The 26272-nt window shown below is 39.0% G+C and overlaps 2 protein-coding genes across 2 annotated transcripts in view; one reads left to right on the forward strand and one right to left on the reverse strand.

Moving 5' to 3' along the window:
• Positions 1 to 26272, forward strand: part of LOC308615944 (uncharacterized protein) — a 325426-nt gene that overhangs the window by 258850 nt on the left and 40304 nt on the right. The gene's annotated exons all lie outside the window — the stretch shown is intronic.
• Positions 1 to 26272, reverse strand: part of ELL2 (elongation factor for RNA polymerase II 2) — a 75285-nt gene that overhangs the window by 8408 nt on the left and 40605 nt on the right. The window contains exons 3-9 of the mRNA XM_081231849.1: positions 22539 to 22660; positions 17436 to 17599; positions 9734 to 9993; positions 6833 to 6957; positions 6583 to 6670; positions 4240 to 4807; positions 1597 to 1663 (exon numbers count right to left, since the gene is read on the reverse strand). Coding sequence (XP_081087975.1) covers positions 1597 to 1663; positions 4240 to 4807; positions 6583 to 6670; positions 6833 to 6957; positions 9734 to 9993; positions 17436 to 17599; positions 22539 to 22660 — 1394 coding nt within the window. The remainder of the gene's footprint in view (positions 1 to 1596; positions 1664 to 4239; positions 4808 to 6582; positions 6671 to 6832; positions 6958 to 9733; positions 9994 to 17435; positions 17600 to 22538; positions 22661 to 26272) is intronic.

Below are 26272 nucleotides of genomic sequence, written 5' to 3' on the forward strand. Positions count from 1 at the left end.
TGATTTTTCTGAAAATTCATGCTTTCTCTTCATTTTAAGAAAACTTGCAATGTTTATATAAGATAGCTTTTGTTAAAATAAATTGCTCTTAAGCAAACAATCACATAGGTTATGTACTTTCATGATTTTAAAAGAGCTAGAAAATGACAAACATACAGAAATGCACTGAGGCAGATGCAGCAACCATCTGTAGATCAGTACGTTAAAAACAAGTTATTAAATATAGAATTAACTGCTTAAGTTGACAAAACACGGCAACACTGAATCCATGGGGGAAAGGTTAGAATCATTTTTCAGTCTCCCCACATGATTTTGTCCTATGTAACAAGTATACAGCACCATTACAAAAAAGAGAAATTCAAATTCCGTCATAAGAGAATGAGAACACAGTACTGCAGCTGTTATTTGAGGGGGCCAACTTTCACAAGACTTTTAAGGAAACGCATTTGGAGAGGTGAATGCCCACGTCAGTGGAGCCAGGCACTGTCCCCCATCCAGCCCTTCTGGGGCCAACACAGTGGTAACAGCTTTTCCAAGCTCCCCAACAGAACTCTAAAACCATACACCACCTCAGATGAGAGAGTACTCAGCATGGTTTCTTGGGTTCCTTTTAGTTAAGAGATGATAACCAGCATTACGGTTTCATGCTATATCATTCCCCAATAAGTATAGCTTTCAACACTACTGTCAAGCAAAAGTAACACCCTTTTAGTATAAAATGTTCTCTACTCTGGAAATGAACATTTCATGGGACATGGCGCGCTAAACTGCATAGTCTAACTTTGTCCACCATGAGATGCTACTGATAGAGAAAAAAATGTTCATACAGCCCAGATTCCATTTCCAGTCTACATTTAAGCTATTTGTATATCTGTTCATTTTCAAAGCTATTGGTAGGCAAATCTGTTTGCTCTTTCACTCTCCATTTTTCCAGGCTTTTGCAACTTAATTATTTTCTTCTTACAGAAGCCTTTGAATCTGTAAAAAAGCTAGAATTATGTGTCCAAGTTATAATTTCTGTGATAACCAGTTATAAAAAAGTCCCCAGCTTAGCACTGAGCAACTTGTTGTCATAACAAGAAAAATACTATAACCGGTATTAAAGTGAAATGATCAAATTTTACTGCTCTCTCCTCTTAAAGTTAATTTGATGGCAAAGCTTTATTTAAATAAAAATCCATCTGTCTCTACTTTGTGTTAACTGCAGAGGTTTAAGTACTTTATCACTAATAAACTGTCCCTTTGGGGGGCCCAAGTAAATGACTGTGCATTGATAAACTGTTTGACTTTGAAAAGTCAGATCCCTGAAACCTTCCATAATCAAACGCTTGGCCTGGCCCTGGAACAAAGGACAGCCTTCTCTATACTTAAAGGCCACTGAGCACAGCTCACAGCAGGGAGAGGCACAACCTGCTCAAGCCGACAAGGGTGGACTGGGGACGAGCAGGCTTAATGGCAGCCTTTCAATTGCAGGGGTGGCTCCAGGACTCTATTTCTGGAACTTCTTACTTTTCTGATTTGCAAATTATGGGAAAAGAATTTGCACACTTTCTAAAATTAAATAGTTCTCTCCCATCAGCAGACATCTGAACTTACATCAAATAATCTGGGAGTTCAATTGTTGAAGAAGCTTCCGTGGAGGCAGTGCAATCCTCTTTAACTCCTACAAAGAAAAAAAAATTCAAGCGTTCACCAAAGGGTATGGTTACAAAATGGCTATAATTCTAAAATAGATCAGAAACATCTGGAACACTTTTCCTCAAATTCTATGCTTCCATCTCAATAAGCAATAGTGAGCAAGGAATACAATTGAACAAGAACAATAGAGGCCCTATGACCAGCGCCAGCAGAACCGACGCCAGGCATTGAAAGCACCCTGGCTACTGCAGTGTCTGCACAATAAAGGAATTCCATCTTAACCCAAGGTCAATCTTCTATTCTTTCAACAACAGTTGTGGCATCTGCCCAGCAATTCAAAGATTGTGGTGGCAGATGCAGCCAGACAATGGGAGATACAAACTTTACATCAACATCTACTTTTCATAGGATTCAAACAAGGCAGATAAGATGGTGAAGTCAGGTAGCAGACTATTTCGATGGCTGTATTTTTACTGCTATTCTTTTTGTAGGAAGACAGTGGAATTGGGCAGGAAGTTTTCCTATCAGTTTAAAGTAATTTAAAATAAGTTATTAGTGAACACCAACTTATACTCCTCTAATCTCTAACCCTCATAATACTACACAGATTTGTTTTTAAGAGGACAAAAGAAAGTGCCAGTTGCTCAGGACTGCACTGTGATAGTGTATAAAACCCCTCAGTATTCCATTTGTTTGAATGTACCATTTTCCAGAGGGTATGTTTAGACGTTTTTATGAGGTTAATTTTTTATCATTCAAAGTAGAATTAAATTAATAACTCGAACCCAAACCCTGCCTGCTAGCAAAACATACATGTTCAATATAAAACGAGTGAGAATTTAATAATTTCTTGGTTTAATATTTTAAAGGACAAAGCACACTAAACTAATTATGCAGACTCTGTGGGCTTATTTTGTGTGCGTGCGTGCGTGCGTGTGTGTGTGTGTGTGTGTGTGTGTGTGTGTGTGTATTTGATTCAGGCTTAGGTAAAAGCTTGTTTTTAAAACAGCCTGAGCCTTAAAGGAAAAGGCATCAAGTGCACATCACCTGGCTTCTCCTTTGCCGCAGACACCAGATAAATTGCAGTAGAGCAGAGGATGTGGGTCTGAATCTATCCTCAGTTTGTGATAATCTCGATTGGCTTTGAAAGGTACTACATCCTCGGTGAAGGATTCAGAGACTAGGCCTGCTTCTCTTGGCTTCCAGCTCTGAGAAAACTCGAACTCTGCTATGGTTCTCAACATTCTGGGATCCAGTCTCTGACTCAGGATTTACCATCTGATGGTGGGAAGTGTGGAGAGTGGGGCATACCCAGGAATCTGGCTTACTAACTCTGAACATGAAGTTTCATTACCTCTTTTTCTCTTCCTGATCTGGCAAATTCAAGTACGATAGTGTTTGAGGGAAAAAGTTTACACCTACCTCTTGGGCCACTATATACTACCATGCTGATCTACATATTTCAACATATATGCTTTGACAAGCAATATACTCAATCCAGGTCAATAAAGGCACTGCATCATACTATTCCATAGTCAAAGCTTCTCTCCTATGGTAAAAATGGTCAGTTAAATCTAAGGATTACAGACTTTCACTACTGTGGGCAAATTACAGAAAGATAAAATTCCTTAAAGTCTAATCATTGAAGTACTTTTTCTAAAGTTGTATTTTCCTGGGAAATTTTACCTTAGTTATGCTGGGTTTAAAATTGGCAGCAGTCCTAAATGATGGGTTTGGATCTTCTGTATGTTGGTATGCAAGACAGTAAGTTCTATATATATAAAATAAGAGAAATCTAATTGTGTCATTAGGTTTTAAAGATCACTACCCTCAGGTAAGCAGTCTTTCTACTGATTAGCTTTTCTTTAGAGGTAAAGCATTATTTTAGGCTTCTTTGGGTCTCTAGGTATTTGGCTTTGAAAGCTTCCAAAAGCTTGAAATGGTTAAATTTATTAATAACGGTTGATGTTAGCTAACTAAAAGTGTTCTCAAAATTGAAAAAAAAAATCCCAAGATCTATCAAGCTAATCACCAACAGCCTTGCAGAAGACAAATTGCTTTCACTCTGAATGAAGATGATGTTATGGATCTGCATCTATAATTTTACCTCGCCTGTTTTATAAAGAATTTGACATTTCCCCTGTGCTATTATTAATTAAAGCAGGGTTGACCCTGCTTCTTGGTAAAGAAGGAGCTGAGTACTTTTATTGCTAATTGTGTGTCTGGTTAAATCAGTTCAAGAATGGCATATAATAGGTCATGTTGAGGTTGCACAATACTGTGACAGCTCTGGAAAAGCGCAACAAAGTTCACCTTCTAAAAGGGGGTCTCTGGAGGATGACAGGGTCATTTTCAAATGTCACCATCTTAAGAAACATAGAAACCATGTTTAATAGTTGGCTAAAAAGAGACAGAAAATGACTGCTGTAAAATGCAAGAAAAAAATTTGCTCAAAAGGACAATACTAAGATTAATAACTAAACAGAAGGTCATTTGATAAAAAAGCATTACTAATTACAAGCAGCATAATCTCATATTCAGGATAGTCCGCTCTTCCCATTCATTTAACCCATGTAGTTGGTTTTTACAAATGCTAAATACCTTCATTGGAATCCAGACTGGAGTTGTTCAGCTTGGCAATTTCCTCTTCTCTTTTAAGGTCCTCTTCCTTTTCCTCAGTCATCTCAATGTCATGCTTTTTTATTTGGTCCTTTTCCTTGTGTCTTTTAGACTTCTTCTTGGACTTTTTGTGAGACGAATGGTTTTCCTCCATAGGCTTTGGACATTTTAGTAGAACTGAACCAGGTGGTAAGGTTTCCAGAGAAGTCCTAGAGGTATATTTGTCTTGCTGGTCCTCATAGATACTACCATTTTGACTAAAACTGTCAACAGGTAGGTCTTGAGTCCCCCGGCCTTCTGGAGTGCTAGGGGAATTGGAGTGAGAATTTACAGTCTGAGGAGGATTGGAGACAGGCAGGTGGGTTGAAGGCAGCGGTGGAGGCGTGGGGATGGCAGCGGCTGCAGGGGGCAGCGGGGGGCCTGCAGCAGATTTTTCACTGGTGGGATTCAAATGACCATTTAATGTTGGCGGCACTCTATTTGTCAGGTGAGATATTCGAGCTTTTTTATTCATTAAAGGATCAATGAAATCTGAATCTAAAAGCCGTTTCTGGGGTGGGGGGGGGAACAGGGAAAACAGATGAGCCAGTTTGCACTAAAATTCAATACATGTGTCACTCGTTACTAGAAGAACAACTGAGTAATTTTATTCATACTTAAATTTATAACCAATTTAAATTCATTACCAGCGTTGTGTTAACCATCCTCCAAGCTTAAGCACAAACAATCTACAATAAGTTTTCATGTCTAATGTAAAAAAGCAGAATCTGGCAAATATGTTTCTTGAAGTACTTATACTTTCTGATCATACAGCCCCACCCTAAGTTCCTTGAGAGACTAGGCCAATTTATGTGGATTATACCACTCAGGAGTATATTAAAGAGAGGTGGCCTCCTCCTTCCTCTGCTGGCCACAGCTGACCTAGTTATATTCAGTGAGAGGAAGAAGCAGTTTTTAACATTATTGGTTGTCAGAACCAACAAGGGTAAGTACAGGGCAATAAAAGCCTACACTTATTTGATCTCTTCAAATGTGCTAACATGCTCCAGTTATACATATTTTGGCTGTCTTAAGATGGCAACAACCAGCACATTCAGAATAATTTCTCTACATACCTCTATCATTGCTGAAATGCCATCCAATTTTTTCTCCCTTAATATATCTTTTCACTGAATTGAAAGATAAGTCTGAATAACTAGTCCATAAAAATTATATGGAGTTACTATTTCAAAAAATTTCAAAAATCATGCTAATATTAGCCCAATCCAGCAACAACAATAACAGTATTTAAAATAAAAAGGAAAGTCAGATAGTTGAAAAGTACAAAGCATACATCCAGTGTAATACTGTGGCTAAAACTTTAGCTTGAAAGAAAATAATAGTTAATCATCACATTAATTTATTCTGTGTTGAATTTAGGGCCACTGATCTCACACCTAGTACACAATTAGATCAGAGTATAACTAGCTTTATAGTAGTTGGCATTTGAGGCTTCTGTAGACAACATACATGCAAGGACAGAATTGCTTTTATTTTGTTCCTCCTCTGTTCCCCACAATAGGTTTCTAACATTTTCTGACATGTGAATAGCCTTTTGCCCAGGGCACGCTAACTGTTCTGCACACATCTGTCCTGCCTCCCTAAGCCTTGGGAGGGGGGTCCAGAGAGAGGAACACTCTGTCAACAGCACTGGGGTAGAGCGGTTTGTCTCACTGCCAGTCTCAAAGACCTGAGAGTTCAAGGTCGTCTGAGAACCAGGTGGGCTTGACCTCTTATGTTGCCCAGGATCTCCCCATCTTTTTCCAACTGAATCTTTTGGGGGAAACTCTAAGCTGGAATGGAGTCTCAGTGGAATATTCTGATTGGGATCTAATCAAAAAGTACTTTAAGAAAACATATGGAAATAGCAGTTTTTTATTTGCTTATTTTAAAAACATTTTTCCCCAAGAATATTTTTCTAGAACGTGCTTTAGGCAAATTTAAATATCTTCTATTTTCTATATAATCTAAGACTGGATATGGGACTGGATAAGTTAGTGATCAAATGGAAAAGTAGATAATCTTACAACAAAACGTGAACTTCAAGGATTGAAAATCAGAGTAGACGTTAAGTACCTTGACTTAATGTAGTGTTATATGGTGAAAAAGAGTTCTGGGCTGGGAGCTGGGACCTGAATTCTAGAGTAAGCTCTGCCATGAACTTTGGGTAGGGAAGCTGTGTGGCTTTTCTGGGTCTCATTTCTCTCACGTATAAATCAGAAAACCTGAACAAGGTGGCCCCTAAAGTCCACTTCAGGGCTATGATTATATAATTTTATGCAATACCTGAGGAGAAGATGCAGTGTCTCTACTAGAACATACAGGAGATTCTGAACGGCTGGTGCTGGCAGCATTCTGAGATGGATTTAGTTTTCTGGAAAGGACACACATGTTCCAGTTAGGGGGACAATTTTCAAATGTTCATGATAGAGAGCCTACCCTTGCTTCTTTTTTCCCATCTCAACACTAAAATAACAATGACTATAATAATCACTTATTTGCGTAATTTTTAAAGGAAAAAAAAATAAGAACGTACCTCGAGAGCACTGACTCTAATGACCGTCTGTCTATTTCATTATATCCAGGCCAATCTCTTTGGAGCTCTTTAAAAACATAATCCTTTAAGGTGTATGAGAGGTCCTTAGGATTCAGATTGGCTACCTGGTACATGGTATGAAAAGACAGCATTAGTTCTTTTTGCTATTTCTTAACCTAAAACAGGCAACCTTTTGGATTTATACTGAAAATAACTATATCAAATGGCTCCAAAGGGACTGCTAGCTTTGCATATGCCAGATCTCAATAAATGCTTTTTGACTTCATTTGGGGAATTAAATACAACTTTATATACATAGTTAAATATTTTTTTCCTGGATGGCCACTGCATTTGTTAAATAGTAATCCTACATTATGCAAAAAGTGGAGGAAGATTTTTTTTTTTAATCATTTTTTTTTCTAGTCAAAGGAATCCAAAACAGTTTTCTTAATATCTTCATTATTTATTTCTGGCTATTAATTCCATTACTTTTGAGTTACAAGTCCTTGATCACTTGTATTAAGTAGAAACCAAACAGTGCCCATATGTTGGTTTACAAACGTTCCCTTCCAGTAATCAACAGAAATTATCTCCATAAACAGCATCAATTCTGATAATCTTGTCTGTCATCTTCTTGGCTTGCTAAGCTTGCTCGTTATAGCTGCCAGTTCTCCTGAAGAACCACTTTTTCAAAGTCCTTGAAATTCCCCCAAACCAATAAACGGAAACAGAAACCAAAATAACCCCCAAATTACTGTTATTATTTGCAAGTGTAATCTTGTCTTATCCCTTAACTACGGTTCCTTGCGCATCCAGGCCCAGGATCCATTAACAACATGAATGTATGGATTCAGGGGCCGAACCAAGAGTCATTTTCAAGGCTGGCAGAAAGATATTCTTCTTTTCATTTCCTACTGGAATGGTCTTTTTAATAACGTCACTTCTTTCTGTGTCTTTTAAAAGTACTATAAAATATAATATGATAGTTTATGCTTTTCTCACAGCTCAGCTGAATACTAACATTAATGTTGATGTACAGTAGAAAATGATAGGCTTATCTTAAAATTCAACTTTGCAAATAAATTAACATGAGATACAACCAGATTTCTCAAAGTGGAATAAATACAACGATCTTACAATCTATATTCTGCTAGCTCCTAAGTTGTAACTCCAGCTTCAACTGTCCTCTGGACACCAGACTCATATATATATATATATATATATATATATATATATATATATATATATATATATATATATAACAACCTACTGAATATCCATCTCCATTTAGATATGTCTAATAGACATCGTCAAAATAGCATGTATGTAAGACAGGATTCCTGATTCCTCTGCATACTCTTGTTCCTTTTCCATCCCTCCCCATCTCAGTCAATGGCTCAGTATCCATTCAGTTGCTCCATTTAGTTGGTCTGGGGTGAAATCCAGGAACTGGCATTTTAAAAAAGTTCTCTAAGGGATTCTAATATGGAGCTAGGATGAGACTATGCTCTAGATTCTATCAAATAAACAACAGTAATGACACTCATATCCCACTTGCTCAGGAATTAAGTATACCTACATTTAAAAATTGTATCTATACACATATTCATGATCACATGACTACTGACATACATCAGTAGCAGCCTCTGGGTGAACTGCCTCTGCCATCATTTTGCCCTCTCATCCTCTAACCTAGGAGGTAATTTACAACCTTTCTGGAGATTCAGTCACCAAATATTTTGACTTATAACCTGAACCTCCCCCCTTCCCCAGATAAAAAACTGAACACACACACACACACACACACACACCTATACCCTCATCCTCATTCATTCTTTCATCCTGTCTCTTGAGCTCTTAAAACTGCTATGTGACAAATGGGTTTCAATTAAGTGTTTCCAAAAAGCGCTCAAATGACTTAATAAGATCCCTGAAATTGCCAAAGATACCTTGGGGATTGGTTAACCGAGAACTGGAGATTATGGTTTCACTCTTTCATGACACTTGGTATCATGTCTTGAATATAAGAGAAAACAGATGAAAAGGACTTAAAAATGTTATTCTTTGAATAATACATGAAAACCTGCAGGTTTATTTTATTTTATTTTTTAATGATGAAATTTAAGAACAACTTTGGAAATGTTACTGCTTTAGAAAAAAATAAAGAAAGCAGACTTCCATTTCTGCTGGACTTGAATACTACTCAACATTTATGACACAAAGTCATTCTCAAAAATACAGGAAGCTACAGTCTGATGAACTGTTGATTTTAACAAAATTACTTACTTTTATACTTAAGCTTGTGATCATACGGTAACTGATCAGTGCTAATACTTTACATATTCATATCCTTTAATGAAGACAGGTGACTGATTTCAGCATACCCAATGGTTGAAAAAGGCAGAGTATTACAGGCGAAAACAGCATGCAGGGCAAGACGCATTCAAAACTATTTAGCAGGTAAAAATATTCTAGCTTATACCGACCAAAGACCAATAAAAACACATTGTATAACTTCACCTACATAAACCAATAAAAATTATGGCAATAGTTCAGCGGAGTCAAGACTAAAAGCAGATAACCAAAACTTCGTTTACTTTTTTTTAATGGAATTTCAGGGCAAAGTTTGTTTAACCCAAATGAAGATAATGACTCGAAACTTGATAATTCAGAAGGCTCGAATTTATAAAACCTAGTATAAATGTCTACATTTCAGTTAGTTTTTAATTAAGTGTTTAAATCAAGATGATTTAACTTAATATTCATACATCATTGATCAAAACGAGCCTGAAATTTCTCTACCTCAATAATAATGATAACAACAACAACAGCAACAAGCCTTCTCAAATGAACTCCCCAACAAGAAGGTAAGCAGGAGGAACTCTCTCCAGCTGTCCTCACCTGTTGCAGAATTGCTCCAAGGGAGTTCTTGTCTTTCTGATTGACACCGTCTTTCTGCAGTCGAGCTAGCAGCTCAGGTTTCTTATAGGCCTTCAGTGCCAGTAAGTGAATCACCCTGTCCCGATATGGCCGCTGAGAAACACTGCTGCTGCTATGTGTCTTTCGAATGGTGTTTGCAGGGTTCATGGGGGTTGATCTTTTCCTCTCAGGCACTGCATCTGAAACAGCTTGAGGTGCTTTCCGAATTTGCACTCTTTTCCCTAAAGTCCAGTAGAAATGACATTGTTACACATTTGCGGGTGATAATATAATGAGCATCTCCATTTCCACAACTCTGATTTAGGTACCTCTTCATTCTGGAAGGAATAAAGACTTCATATTTCAGTTTTTACTTTAAAAAGATATGCAAACTGAAAGCATTCTGAATAAGTGGCCTAAAATGTGGATTCAGAATTTTGTGACAGAAGCATTTATTGGAATAAATATGTATTATAAAAGTACTTTGGCCACTTAGCTATACACACGGATAATAATTAGTGACACACACCATAGCAACACACGAAATTTTAAGGTTGTAGGCATTTGATGTTAAGTGGAAATAAAGTAATCTCCATGCTCACCTGTGCTACTTACAGAACTTAAACCTACATATTGTATGTCATTTCGTTGGCAGATATGAATACAACGAATATGTGAAATGTGAAAAATACCTGTCTATCTCACTAAGGACACACTGTTGGCTGAGCTCAGTCATTAGCTTAATTGCACAGATTCAGAAGCCACAAAGAGGAGAGTCGGGCATAATTTGGGGTCAACATTCACCAGGGCATTCATGGGTGATCTTCCTTTTCAACAGACATAACATACTCTAGGAGTCAAAAAGCAAAAACAAAACCAATCAACCAACCAACCAACCAACACAGTCTAAGAGGGCCAGACAAGCAGATCTCTCCTCTGTGGTGCTGAGACTACAGGGTGAGTTAGAGGAATGGAAAGTGGTAAAAGCAGGCATTCACACCATTTCTGCACAGGCCAGTGCCATTCACATAATTAACACACTTTCTGCTTAAACTTAACAATGACAAGTGTTTGGCAAGTGGCTATTTCTAGAAAATACTGTGGGCTGTAGTGACCTGAATACTATATGGATGTGTGAAGCCATCGGTACATGGCTGGTCACTGACAATACCTGGTAACCATTCCTTGCTGAAGAAAGAGAGATTAGAATGAAACTGTATTAGACCCTCACTTTATGATTTCTGAAGTGAAATCTCATACGTCACTACTAAAGCCTCCAACTCTATGCGCATTGGTTAAAGAGGGGGAAGAACTGGTAATGACATACAAGGTGGAACAACTGCATTAGGGACAATACTAGCAATTAGAAACAATGGATAAGTAAAAGCAGTCTCTAAAGTGCTGTTGGCTTGGGTGAAAACAGCTTAATGGGGCTTTACTGAATAGTAGTTCTGTCCATGCTGGGTTCCCAAGGCCTGGCCAGAGGGGCTGTTTGTTTGATACAATCCTACCTAAAGGAGAAAGAAAGGTCTCACTGGCTCTTATATTTCTTTACTATCTGGAGGTAACCAATTGTAAATATCAGATCAAAATACTGCACAACAAAGGAACTCAACATGAAAGGGTCACTGCCCAGTGGTAAGAAAAGTTATTAAATTAAGGTACAATTAGAGCTTTGGAGATAGATTTAGATCTGTTTTCTGTATTTTTCTTAATTCAGAGATAGTTAGATCAATGTCAGATGTGCAGGGAACTAATATTTATCTTGCACCAATTATGGGATGGGGGAGGGGCACCGTGCTAAGAGCTTTACACGTATAAAGTCTCATGAAGTAACCCGATGAGGTAGGCCTTCATCCTATTTCACAGATGAGAAAACTGAGGATTTCAATGGGATAAGCTCAAATAGTAGAGTGTTGACTTAGCATTTGGAAGGTTCTGTGATTAATATCCAAATTTTCCTACTTGTACTTCTTTGTTGGAAAGGTTTTAGGAACAAATGCCTAATGTCTGCCCTTGCTTCCTGTGGGGCTGCAAGCTTCCTGTAGGCAGTGCTGTGGCTGCTTTGTCTATCAGCAGACCTAGATTTTGATGACTTGCAAAGTGAAATGACCAGCAAAGTGTCAAAGTGAATGACAGCAAGTGAACAAGCAGACAGAGGAGGAGAATCAAGGTGGCCTGTCCTGTATTTTTGCACATTACCAGGCTGCCAGAGTCTGAAGACACATTGAAATTTCTCAAGTGGCAATGGCAAACCTTCCAACCCACCACTTCTCAGGTGCAATAGTGTCAGCAAACAGTACTACTTCCTTGAACTTTCAATAGGAATTTTTGGAAAGAAAGAATAGAGCTAGGTCAGACAAGTTTAGGAAACGCTATAAATTCCACACTCCCCTCCCCCCTGAAACCTGTTTAACTTCCACTTCCCCAAACCAAGCTGACTATGGATCCCTCTCCCACACTCATCTCTGGGGAGGGGGATGAGCAGAGAATCATTTTTAACTAGACTCACACACACCATGACTGGTCATTTAGAATGAATTCAGGCCAGCAAGGAAGGCAAATACAAATAAAAACAAAAACAGGACTATCACTGTGTTGCAGGCTGCCCTACCTCTTTTGTCGGTCTCACCAACCTGTGGTCCACAGTCTCAAGGGAGCCCCAAGGTCTCCTGAGTTTACCCCACCCTCCCACAGTAGACATAGGGCTACCAAGTAAGGGAGGTTCACTTTGCCCTTAAAAGGGGTCAAAGTACGATGTCTAACGAGAAATTAGGATGTGGGCAGGGATGTGACAGCACCGGGGTCTCACCTGGGGCCTGACGCTAGGCTATCACTGGTCCACGAATCTCCTACCCACAAAACACCCACTTCACCTTTACCTCATTTCACACGGCAAGTTGTACGGTAACCCCTTTCTTTCAGATGATGAAAGAAGAATCCAGTCACACTGGGCCACAGAGTGGTGCACAAAGATCACTTGCTCCCTGCCTCCCCATCAATGTGTGCCTATTCAACCAGGAAGGAGTCCTCTGATTTAAGGTAAGAAAGGCTATAAATGAAGAAAACATTAGTACTCTAAGCAGTTACGGAATTGAGATGCTAAAGCAAAAAAGCAGGAAAATGTGGTTCAAAGTGCGCAGAAGAAAGGCTTTATTTTTATTTTTTACATTTGCCTCAGGAAAGCCCTTTTAATAAAGCCTGTGGGAGAACCTAATTCTCTTCCCAGACCCAACTGCTAATCAATTCCCCGGGCTCCTTATATAAACAGCAGCAGCGGGTCAGACAGAGTTGGGTAATCTGGGACTATATCTGAACTGTTTGGTTTCATCACAAGGAGTCCACTGCTAGCTTCTCCATTTAATATGAGATGGTCCAAGTACTTAGCCCTCCGTCTAATGACTCTGAGTAAACAATCTGAAAGGAAGGTGTTAAGACAGACCGTCAGAAAGAGAGCAGGGACGGCAACCGTCTTCTGCAGTTGTTTTTCTGTTCCGTGGAACCTAACTAAAAGCCCTGGCAACACTGACCCAAGGTTTTAAAAACACTGGCAGGACCTTGACAGTGGTGTGACTCTGTCATGGTTAAATACATAATCCACTGCAATGGAATCCATCTCCACTACTTAGCATTTGAGATCACTTCTTCAAAAGGTTTACTATCAAAACATATATAAACAACAGTCATAGACTGTTAGAACTACAAAGGAACTTAGATGTTATTCTAAGTTCAAAACCCCTTATTTAATTTACTTTTTAATAAGTTTATTTATTTATTTATTTTTGGCTGCATTGGGTCTTCGTTGCTGCGGGCAGGCTTTCCTTAGTTGTGGCGACGGGGGGCTACTCTTCGTTGTGGTGCCGGCTTCTCATTGCGGTGGCTTCTCTTGTTGTGGAGCAAGGACTCTAGGTGCACGGGCTTCAGTAGTTGTGGTGCACGGGCTTAGTTGTTCCACGGCATGTGGGATCTTCCCGGACCAGGGCTCGAACCTGTATCCCCTGCACTGGCAGGCGGATTCTTAACCACTGCGCCACCGGGGAAGCCCCAAACCCCTTATTTTAATATTTGAGAAAATTAAGGTCTCCAGATGTTAATTGATTTGTCCAAGGTCACTCAAACATGTACTAATATCAAAAATAAGGAGGATGGGGGGAAAAGTTGGGAAAACTAGAAAAAGGATCCTAGAAATTAGGTTGGTTGGGTTATTTTATATACCTAAATAGATACTAGGTATATAAAATAACCGAAATTTACAATTCAATAAATTTCCAGAATTTAGATAGGAGTCAGTGAGCAGACTTAAGATACTGGTAAACTAGAAGTGATAAGTTTTTTTTTCTTTTTTTTAAACAAAGGGGAAGGATTATAACAACACAACAATGCTCATCATGGATATAAATGGCATAAGTAGAACTGGAAATATTACTGAAGAAATGATAACAATGTTTTCCAGGTTAAAGCTTCTCCTGTGCTCCTCTCCAGGCAAAATAGGCCTTCCCCCACTCCCACCCCAAGCCCACTAAAGGGTCACAGAAACTTACATTCCTGGTTGCCTAGGCAAGCTGACCCCTAAGAGCACAGCCTTCCCTTCCTTACACTGGGCTTGTGCCCTAATTCAACTATCAGAGGACTGGATGATGCCACCATAACCCCCACAGTGAGACCAACATTATTCCTATTTGTCCTCTACTCGGGCTGACACTATTGAAAGAAACCTTGCTCTGAAGAGGCTTCTAAGCTGGCAGAGGTCAGCTTTTGGTATCATTTTATATGATATATTCAATTAAGAACTAAAGAGGTATCTCCTATTTGTCTTATGAAAAAACATAACTTGTTAATGAGGCCAAACTCTTATCATTTGCTATTTGCTGATACCAACAACTTGATATGTAAAATGGAGAGGCAATCATAACCCAGCTCATGGGGTGATTGTGAGATTTAGATGAATAACTACATGTAAGGTGCTAACCAGTGCCTTGTGCATCGCAAGCACTTAGGAAGTGCTGAGAAATATTAGTGTTGAAGGGTGACCGACTAGCATTTTAAAGAACTGAATGGGTCAGTTTTGAGATATTGAAAAAAGCAGAAGGATACAAACTGAGCTGCCTGGAAGGAAAGAAACATGGTAAAGGCCTGGCAATGGATAAAGTTAGAAGAAAAAGATCAAAACATGCCATAATAAAGAAGAGTAAAAAAATCAAAAAGAAACACCAGAGGGCTTCCCTGGTGGCGCAGTGGTTGAGAATCTGCCTGCCAGTGCAGGCGACATGGGTTCAAGCCCTGGTCTGGGAAGATCCCACATGCCGCGGAGCAACTGGGCCCGTGAGCCACAACTACTGAGCCTGCGTGTCTGGAACCTGTGCTCCGCAACAAGAGAGGCCGTGATAGTGAGAGGCCCGCGCACTGCGATGAAGAGTGTCCCCCACTTGCCGCAACTATAGAAAGCCCTCACACAGAAACGAAGACCCAACGCAGCCAAAAATAAATAAATAAATAAATAAATAAATTTTAAAAAATTAAAAAAAAAAAATATATATATATAAAAAGAAAGAAACAGCAGAAAAGCCAATCCGGATACTAGTCTTTTGCTCTACTGTATTCAGAATTGATTAGTCTTTTCTTAGGAGTGGTGTGTGCAGTTTGGAATTCTGAGGTGAAGAACTGGAGGCAGTCCAGAGGAGAGCAATAAAAATAATTAAAGGCTTGGGATACAGGCCATATTAAGGAAAGTTAAAAGGAGCTGGGGTTACTTGACCTAGAGAATAAAGGGCTGAGGAGGTTAATGACAAGATTTAAGACCAGAGAAGAACACTGCTGTGATGGTGAGTAGCCCAGGGCACAGAGGACACAGCACACAGGAGAAGGTTAAACAGAGCACTTGGCTGGCAGAGGTCACTGTGGGGCTCTGCAGGGAGGAACATATGTTTGCTCCTCTTAAAATGGTATAGATGTAATCTGGTTCAGATTTAAACTTAGATAGCCTCAAATTCTATGTGGTCACTCTAAAAAATGTATATAAATTATTTGTAGTGCCTATAAGAAACCCTGCAAGTTCCAAAATTCCCATACCATCAGGGCATGTATGGCCTGCATAATTCTGGGTGTTGAAAAGTCTCTTGTGTAAGCTGTACCGACCCTATCAAAACAAACAAAAACACATGAACATAGGGGACGCCCAAGGATCTTTCAATGGAAAAGTACGGTGATCATTGCTAATTTTCAAGCTTTGGAATAAATCAAGGTGAAGGTTTTCAGATAGTTATGTTGGGAAGAAAAAAAATCATTTTGATTGCTGGAGTCTTCTATTCCTTTGTCAAACACACCAATTTGTCTTACTGTTTATAAATTGGTGGTATTGGACTTAAAAAACACTCTCAAAGCAATAGGGACAGCAAATTCATAGCTTGCACTTAAATTTAAGAGCAGCAGATCTTATACATTTTAAAAACAATTTGAGATTTAGCCTACTAAAGTTAATTAAGTTACCTATGAGAATAAAGAAGAAAGAAAGGAGGTTGGAAGTTGTTACCTCATTCAGCAGGAAAGAGAAGATGAAAAATCTCATTGCTAGTAACTTACTGGGCAGGGAACTGGGCCCCGTGGGTACAGATACCTGGGGAAGCCATGAATTGTTGTTAAACCAAACTAAATGTATCTAAGCTAAGCACCAAGTCCCAGGAGCACTGGCTCTGTTCCAAAGAAATACTTATTAAAGATACTAGTGGAGCTTCTCAAAGCTGAATGTATTGTAGCTGGGTCAGCAATGGGAAAATACAGAAGTAGAATTATACCAAACCATGGAAAGATGTTGATTAAGGGATCTGGTTATTCAAGAGACTTTTTGTTAGCATTTACATTTTCAAATTAATATCCTTTCATCATTTACTATCCAGTGACTTGTGTTATTAAACTGACCGAGGCCTCATAGAGCTCATCCTCACTCTGGGTGATTCTCTCTATTACTGTTAATAGTCACTGTGAATTAACTCTTTAAAACTGTCAGGGTCACTGCTTGTAAAGGAGAAACTCATCTTGCTGGTCTGGTCTTAATTCCCCTCAATTTGATGGATATTTGAGTGAGCTGATGATAAAGGTGTTGGGGGTAGGGCAGGTTCTTAATTAATGGAGAGATGAGGATGAGGATCCATAATTGAGATGACATCACAATTGAGGTACCAAAGAGGCATCACCCTAATGCTTTGCTATAAGCACATTTTATACTTTTGCAATAAAACCTCCTTGTTGTGCAAAGATCCTTTGAAGTTCTGCTAATAGAAAACTCATAAGTTCTACTAATAGATTTTACTATAAAAATAACTCTCCAGAAGTACAAAATAAGAACTATACTGTCCACCACTGAAATTACATCATCCAGTGACAAAGAAAACACAACTGTACCACTATTACAAACTCACATAGTAAAGTAACTTGAGCAGATCCCAGTATTGTAAAGTAATAACAAATGGCCAATAGAGGATCTGGGATTTATGAAAGAAATAAAACTTTTCAATCTCTTCAATTTATCAGCAGTATGAAGAGAATAAATGACTTTTGACCATGTTTTTCAAAGTGTTCTGAAAACTAATTTCTGTGTTTTCATTAAGTAATATTACCAATATTTACCTAGAGTGATCTTGAATTATTCCAATCAATCAGCAAGAAGGAGAAAGGTATCTATACAAACCTACATATGGTCCACCAGGTTTGATAACTTTTGTGCTTCGGTTGCGGGATTCCTCCTCTGCCTGGGTCATTCTTTCTCGTGTCATCTGATACGAGTCATTTGTTGCACACACTGTAATTTTATCTTGTATAAATCCCAGGCAATTGAGCTGGGACGCTCCAGAGCTGTCAGGTAAGATGGTGCCTTGTTAGATATGTCCCACATTTTGCATAATAAAGGCAAGCAGAAATTGTATAATCCTAAAACCAGCAGCTTTAATAATAACTTTGCAATTCAAAATAACTAATATTAGTCATTTTAAAATGTAAAGCTTACTTAAACATTTTTAAGTTTCTCCTCTTCATTTGATATCACTTTTTTTTTTCCATATTCTGGATAGAATGGGTGAAATGAGATCTTAGAGACCAAATCCATGAAATGTTGGAAAAAAAAAGAATCAGTACTTGGAATGAAGACCAGAGTCTTGATGGGCACTGTAGTTCTACTGTCATTTTTAAAAGAATTACCTACCACTGATGTGAGAAATGTTAAAAGTTTACTTTTAATGGAACCATAATATGTATGCTTTAGAACTGACTAGATGAAACAGACCCACCATAATAATGCTTTTTATTTTTAATAAGATATTAAGTTTAAGGCTAAAATACTGCCAAATATCATGGTTTAATTTATTACTATTCACCCAAATACCCTAAAAAATTTTAAACTTTATATTTACCATTGTTAAATCTCTATAAGATGATCTTTTGATATAGCAAATACTGAAAAATACTGGACAGGAGATTTTTGCAGAAATATTAAAAAAAGAAACCTTTTATTTACACAATCACGAATATTAACACTGGCCAGGAAGACGGCTCTGTATTCAAAGTATTATGCTAATATTAGGGGATTATGGTAACAGTTATGCTAGTATTTTAAAAAGAAATTATTATGGCCTTAAAACAGACTAGAATGTAGAAGTAATGAAAATGTCACTACAGGTCTGATATTCTATTTCTAAACTTAATTGGAAGTAGCTTTGTTATGATGCTAAGAAATAAGGGTTGATAAAATTTTTGTAAGTTGCTAATAACTGTCTGTACAAATGCTATTTAAAAAAAATCAGTTTGTTCATCTCATAAATATTTATTGGGCAGAGACTGTGTGCCAGGCAATGTGTGAGGTACCTGGGCTGTGACAAGGACTGACAGATGGGGTCCCTCCTTCAAGGAGCTCTCTAATGGGTGACAAGGATGAGCACACTGGAAATTATGATGCAGTGTGACAAGTGACAGGGGACAGGGAACCCCCAGGAAGGTACTTCACCTGGACTTGTGGGCAAGGCAAAGGCTTCCTAGAGGAAGTGGTGATTGAGCTGATCTAGAGGGATAACTAGACAAGGGGGAAGGACAAAAGTGTTCTAAAGGGATAACCAATGTGTGCAGGCTGAGAGGAAACAAGGAGAAGGTTTTCAGCTTGACCAAAGAGAGCTGGCAAGAACAATTAGAGGTGAGGCTGAAAAGAGGGTATAAGAAGTGCATCACACAGGGCTTTGGAGGTCATAGTATAAATTTTGGACTTTTCCCCAAGAATAACAGAGACTGAAAACAGTCTATTTATTCCGTAGAAAAATCAATCTGGATGAAGAACAGATTGGAAGGAAGGGGGCACTCCTGTGAAAGCAGGAGACCAGTTAAGAGGCTATTGAATGATTACAGACAAGAAGCAATGGCTTGAACCAGTGTGAATGCAGAACAGTAAACAGATTCCAGAGATAGTGAGGAGGCAGCATTGACAGGATTTGGTCAGAGATTAGCCATGGCCTGGGGGTGGGTGGGTGGGTGGGGGGGGGTCGAGGGTTAAAGATTGTGCCCAGGTTACTAGGTGTGTGGAGCTGCCATGTGAGACACCAGAGTACGGATGGGAGAGAGAAAGTGAATTCAGTGTTAGACATGGTTGGTGACTTTGAAGAAGTAAGGAGCAGTTCAGGAGGGAATGGACTGTGAATAACACTAATATTTAAAATAATCAATAGGAAGATAAAAAGGCCACAGGAGACCAAAGAGGTAGAGGGAAATTAGAAGAACAGTGTGTCATGGAAGCCATGGGAATAGAATACTTCAAGAATCAGAGAGTGGTCCACAGTGTGAAATGTTGGCAACAAGTCCAGAATAATAAGGAACCAATAAGCATCCCCTGGGTTCATGGGCAAGAAGGTAAAGGCTCCCTTCGGGGAGCGTATTTCAGTGGAATGGTGGGGACTGAAGCCAGACTTCGGGTCCAGAAGTGAGTATAAGGGAGGCGGTTTTTGTTTTTGTTTTTTTTGCGGTACGCGGGCCACTCACTGCTGTGGCCTCTCCCGTTGCGGAGCACAGGCTCCGGACTGCGCAGGCTCAGCGGCCATGGCTCACGGGCCCAGCCGCTCCGCGGCATGTGGGATCCTCCCGGACCGGGGCACGAACCCGTGTCCCCTGCATCGGCAGGCAGATGCTCAACCACTGCGCCACCAGGGAAGCCCCGTTTTTGTTTTTATTGTCTTTTTTTAATGAGGCCTACTTGAGCTGAAAAACCAGTGAAAGGAAAGGAAGGGGTAGGGAGGGAGGGTGAGTAGGAAGAAAAGACTGCAGTAGAGAAAAGTCTGCAGTGTGAAGGTCTGGTGGCAGGAAGTTTGAATTTCAACATCTCCCCCTATTATTTACTAAGTAATTTACATAGTGAGAATAAGCTGAACCTATTACCATTCACAATGAAGATACAGTTTTCACCATCCAAGGTCAAGAAACAGATCTTTACATGAAAACAAAATAGAGCCATAAACCCTGTGGGCAAGAAGGTACTCTCCAGAATTCTCCACTCATCCCTTTTGAACTTAGTTACCTTAAAAGTTTAAATACTTTGACATATGTGTATAAATGTTCCTACAGTCCTTCTCTAGCCTAGCTCACTGTTTCCTATACTTGAGTATGCATTACTTACAGAGCTGTATTATGTAGTTTCACTAGACCTGTGAACGGGCAGATTCAAGGAATTTTTGAGTGTGGGATTTCCACCATCTTACATATGAGAAAAGTGAGGCCTAAGGAGATTTAAAAAGAAAGATAAGAAAGGAGACTAGTTGATATATATTTTTTGAACATCTATTTATGGAGCTCAGCCAACACTGTAAGACTGGAAAATGGGTGTAAGAAAGCCCCTGACCTTAAGGAGCCTGCACAACTGTAGGAGAGACAAGATATATGGAAAATAAAAAATCAAACTGAATAGAAAAGGTGGAGCCAGATTATAAAAAGGTTTTCTTGCCAGGATGAAAACTGGAACTCTGAGTGCTTTTGTTTTTATGATGGCAAATTTCAATTTATATTCATACTACACTTGGATCATACGAATGTATTTATGACAATTTTCTCACAATAATTGTTTCTTTTCTGTTGGCACATCATGTATAGTTTTGTAAAGTGACCTTAAATCTTTCTCCAAACAAGGTAGAAATAAACACACAGGGTATTTACGATGTAAGGGAGAAACCATATTACCTATGATAGGCCTGGTTTTGAAGAGGGAATTAAGTTCCTTAATGAAATTCCTAATGGGACATAGTTCAACTTGATGTCAAAACGTTCTCACTGTACTAAAATAATTCTCTTAAGACAAGTGTTACAGGTAATGGCACAATTAGAAATCGGTGTGCCCTGTGGTGTGTAAAGAACACTGAAGTAGGAGTTAGAACTCAGTTCTCATTCAGCCCAGTCACTAACCAACCAGCTGTGCAACCTGTGAAGTGAAGGGGTGAAACCACACAATCACCGAGGACCCTTGTACTTGGTGATTCTATGATCTATTACAATGCTGTCCCACAGAAATTTCTGCAATTTAAAATGTTCTGTGTTTGTGCTGTCCACTATGAGAACCACTAGCCATGTGGTTATTTAGCCTATAATATGTAGTTAGTATGAGTGAAGAACTAAATTTTAAATTTTATTTCATTTTTATCAATTGAAATGTAAATAGCCCCATGTGGCCAGTGGCTATCACCGTGGACAGTGCAGAAAAGTCTACAGAGTCTAAAACACATGCAATTTATACCAAAAAATATAAGTTTGGGGGAAGGCAATTTTTAGAAAGCAAAATTAACATATACTCAGGGAAAATGGCAGATTAGGATAAAGCAAAAAGTTATTTAGTCGCCTTAAATGGGAGAAGAAATTTAGACCTCTCTCAGTGAAGTGTCTTATTTTGTATCTCTGCCTTCTGTCCTCACTTGGAACACAACTTTCCCTTCCTTTCTCCCACACACAGCAAGCAATTAAAGTTTCAAGTATGACACAGAGGAGAGATAGGGATGGACGGCCCTGGGGGCCTTGGGGAACTTTCGGCCAATGTCAGTGTTTCTCGGGAGGTTGGGGGCTCTAAGGCCTTGTCTTTATCCACAGGCAGAACAAACTCCTACGAGGGGCTGTTCTTTAATCAGAAACAACCACAGCAAAGAAGAGTGAAACAAGTAGCTTATTGTTTACAGAGGACCTAAGTAGATAAGGGTTCCAATGGGTACCCTGGGCTATGGGTGTGTATTTTTGTCTTCCTCCCTCCTTTTTTCCCCTGAAAATCAGAAATGACTGCTATACTGGGGTTAATTTCTAGTTTCCATTCTGCTGCAGAATAAAGATTTTTAAAAACCTATCTTAAAACAAGCCTTGCACAGCGAAGGAGGAAGGGGATATATAAGGCACATGTATATTTTCCTCCTTTATCTATGAGTGTGAGTCCTGAGGATACTATAAAGCACTCTTATTTATATTCAGTGAATAAAAACTTAAAAACCCCTCAAACTTGTCTTTAATTAAAATAAACAAAATAAACCATGTTTTATAGGTATAAAATCTATACCTTAAAAATTCCTCAAGGGCAAGAATCTTAAAATTTTTGTGATTGTATCCCACAGTGACAAATATAATTTCTAGCACATAGTATGTGCTCAATATTTCTCAAATAAATAAACGAGCCCTACCATTCAAGTCAGTAAATATTTAGGGAATGACTACCATGTATTTTATTGTAGAATTAAAAAAGAAAACCCTCAAAGAAAAATCATTTTCCCTTCAGCATACCTTGGAACGCACTTACCTGGAGAAGGTTTGCTGGATGCAGTCAAAGCTGCCTTGAGGGTTGTCTTTACCCACATTTGACAAATAGAAGTTAAAGGTATGCACTTCGTTGGGGGGATCATTTTTAGGGATTTTGACAAGCTAAAAGGGGGACAAAGAGAGAAACACCTCAAATTATAAATTTGCTATAGAATGATCTGATGACTGACTGACTTAACTGTTTTTCAAGTGACGTTCATTTTTTACCAAAGCCCTCTTGAGCATCTAAATTTATAGCATTTATATTACCAAATCATTCAAGGAATCTGATGAGCATGCTTGGAACTCACCACGTTCTTATTTCCATTTTCTACCCTAAAGTGTCAGTAATCATATCGGCTCAGTAATGAGTTTATAAGAGGAACCCCCTTCTTTTCAAACTAGAAAATGGTTATAGTTCAATGAAGAGTTATTAGTGAACTTGCTAAAAAGCCCTTCCTCTTTTGAGATACACAGGTTCTGCCGTTGGCTACATGGCCCGCTGCTAAATAGCTTCTAGATATTTAGATGGTCTCGAGATAGAGTCCATATCCCAATCTTTTGCTGTCTTATTACATACGCATTTCATTTTAATTCTTACTTCTTGGAGCAATATTTTTGAAGAATAACTAGCAGCATAAGGTGAATACCATAATTACATTCACACCAAAACGCAGCTGGGTGTTTCTCCCTGCCCTATGATTCTTGTACTCATCCTCATGTTTACAGAACAAGGTCAGCAGCCTACAGAGATTATTCTGCAGGGCACTCCAAGGCTGAGCCCTAGGCAACACTGTGGAACAGGCAGATGTTTCCTATGCTCTTGCTCAAGGTCTGGTTTCTCTGCTAGATGGGAAGCCCCATAAGTGAAGGGACAGGGTTGCTCTCGATTACTGAACCCCTGTACCGGGTACATTTTCCTGGCACATAGGAGGAGCTTAATAAACATTTTGTGAATAAATGAACTGGAAACTTCTTTCAACTGCTCCACTCTTCCCAGCTCCCAAGACCTTTCTTCCCTTGGGTCTACAGGGGCCACCATGGTGTTAGATGATAATTATGAATAGGATGCTTGGAAAGAAAGTAAAATATGACTTCCTGCTCTCCAGCCTCCAAATATATGGTCTTGGCAATTTAGTAGACAAGCAAGGAGGGAGAAAGTGTTTTCTAATTCTCTTTCTTCTCCTCCAAATCTGCCCTTTACACCAATGGAAGATTAAGACTAAGAGCTAACTGGCTGCCAGATATATATATATCTGGCATATATATCACGCATGAATATGCTAGTAAGCATAAGCGTGTATGAACTCTACTTGGCCCTAAGGACATCCTGCAACTCTGATTTGCTCACTCTAAAAAGACTCCTAATCTTTTATCTACAGAAAATAATTTAAAGCCACCAACTCCATCCCACACCCCTCCCCCTAAAAGAGTGAAGAAAGCTAAGAAGGGAGACAATTTGCAGTGTTTGGTACATAGCAGACATGCAATAAATGTTTGTTGAAGGAATCAACGAACAAGGAGAAGAAAAAAGAAGTCAAAGGTAAACATCTTTTCAAAGGAGATTCATTCAGAAGACCCATGCAGAGCTTGAGAGCCGAAATTTCACCAAAGATGTTGAATATTAGATAATACTCCATAGATCCTCCATCACTCATGAATTTAAACTATCTTTGACTCCCTTTTTAAATTAGTTCTAATTGCTAGAGTAACAAGCTTCTACGTTAATTATCCACTCTATAAATTATATCTCTGGGGGGCCCTAAAGTTACTCTTTTATTTCCCCTAGTTCTAAAATGCTGGAACTTTGTGAACAAGTCTTAATTTACTCTGTAAGTATTCATCAGGCTGTCTTATTGGGCATGCAAACTGAACACCTAGTCAGCAAACACACATCGGTGAAATGAAATGGAATGTTTTACTTCTTAATCCTATAGAGATAGAGCAGAGCAGGAGCCAAAGGAATGCTTGTGTGAGATGCAAGGGAACAGCAAGTCTGTCCACAGGCTGGTGTAACAGCATTCACTGACGTCTGCTTTTTTTCCCTAATAATAGCAGGGCTCTGCTGTCAGAGAAAGGATGTGCCCGGTAGCCCAAAGCTTCCTTAAGGTCTAGGACAGGAAGTAGACAGGTAATGTAGGTGTGAACACTTGAATGACATCCCTTCCTCAGCCATGACTCACTTAACTTCCATTCACCTTCCCCCTCAACTGTCCCTGTAGATCTGCATAACCTGGTTGAGGAGATTTTCCACAGTGGTTGTAGGCTCATCTCCAGGCTAGGCTCTGGCTTCAGTTTAGGCCTAAGGTCTTCCTTCCTGTGCGGCTCAGGTCTGGGAATGCAGGAGCACTTTACATATCAGAGTATGAAAGACTGTCTGTTTTGGGAGATTCTAAGTTGTATTTTAAAAAAGTAGAAGCATACAGTTTTTTTGTATTTTGCAGGAGTGACTAGAGTCTGTACTCAAATTCTACAAATGTTCGGTATTCTTTCACTGAAAACTTTTCACTTAATTACTGGAGTCCTTAAGCTCAGACATCTACTAAACAGAGCATTTCATTCAGGAAAGTTCTTAACGAACCTTTATATACTTAAATGTAGATTTTTCCTTTCTTATCATCTAAATTGTGATTCCTCTTAAGTAACATTTATACTTCTTAAGGTGAAAAATTATCTTCCTATACATTTTTTTCATTTTTAAACACACACACAGAATGTCTTTGTGTAAATTTGGAGGATTTAATAACCTAAATACCTTGTATGAATTAATTACTGTGCACACCACTCAAAGCATTAGGGTCTGGCCTGATGGTGGGCATAGAAGACTTTCATATTCTTATTCTTTAAAAGAATCTTGAATAGAAAAAAAGCTATAGTCATTTAAAAAATATCATAATGAACAGAATAGGAAAGAATCAGATCAAAAAGAAACAAAATAAAAAAAAATACACAACCCATGCTACGTACCCACTGAAGTGTTTGAAAGTTTGTATCCCACATAGATTAGAACAGCAGTTTTCAACAAGGGGCAGTTTTGCCCCCAGGGGACATGTGGTGTGGGAGGGTGCTACTGGCGTCTACTGGAGGCCAGAGACAGTGCCCAACACTTTACAGTACACAGGACAGTCCCACAACAAAGAGTTACCCAGTCTAAGATGTCAGTAAGGCCCAAGTTAAGAAACTATGGATTAGAGCTAGAGGTAGAAAAGAAGTCAGGGAATTCTGACTTTATTGACTTCTGAAAATTAATGAAGAAGTGGAGGGGGAAATGGTATCTTTAAAGAAATAAAAGTACCTGTTTAAGAAAAATAGAGGTAGTAGCATGGAGAATGACAGCAGGACTTCTCAGAAGTCTCTCCAACCCACTGTCCCACTCTGTGGTGTGTACGTGAGCAGCGAGCAGATAGGGGCCGGGGCAGGCATCAGGGCAAATTATGTTCATGATGGAACCCAAAGGTGAATCTTGATGCATATCATGGTATTTTTCTCCAGCCAAGGAGCTGGGGTGGGGTTGGAGGTTAAGGAATGATGAGAACATGAAGTTCTGAGTTGCCACAACTAAGTTTCTACATCTCCTTTCCTCTGTGGTTTTCAGATCAACAGCAATGCAGATGGTACAGCCTGACCTAATCTCAGGCTTTTCCTGTAAAAGATCTGAGAGCAAGATGTTGCCTAGCAATCTTCATATCTTTAAAATTTCAAAAGCTTAAATTATACAGTCTATAGATTTAGTAT

This window comes from Mesoplodon bidens (genome assembly GCF_964165515.1).
Source record: "Mesoplodon bidens genome assembly, chromosome: 4".
NCBI lineage: Eukaryota > Metazoa > Chordata > Mammalia > Artiodactyla > Ziphiidae > Mesoplodon > Mesoplodon bidens.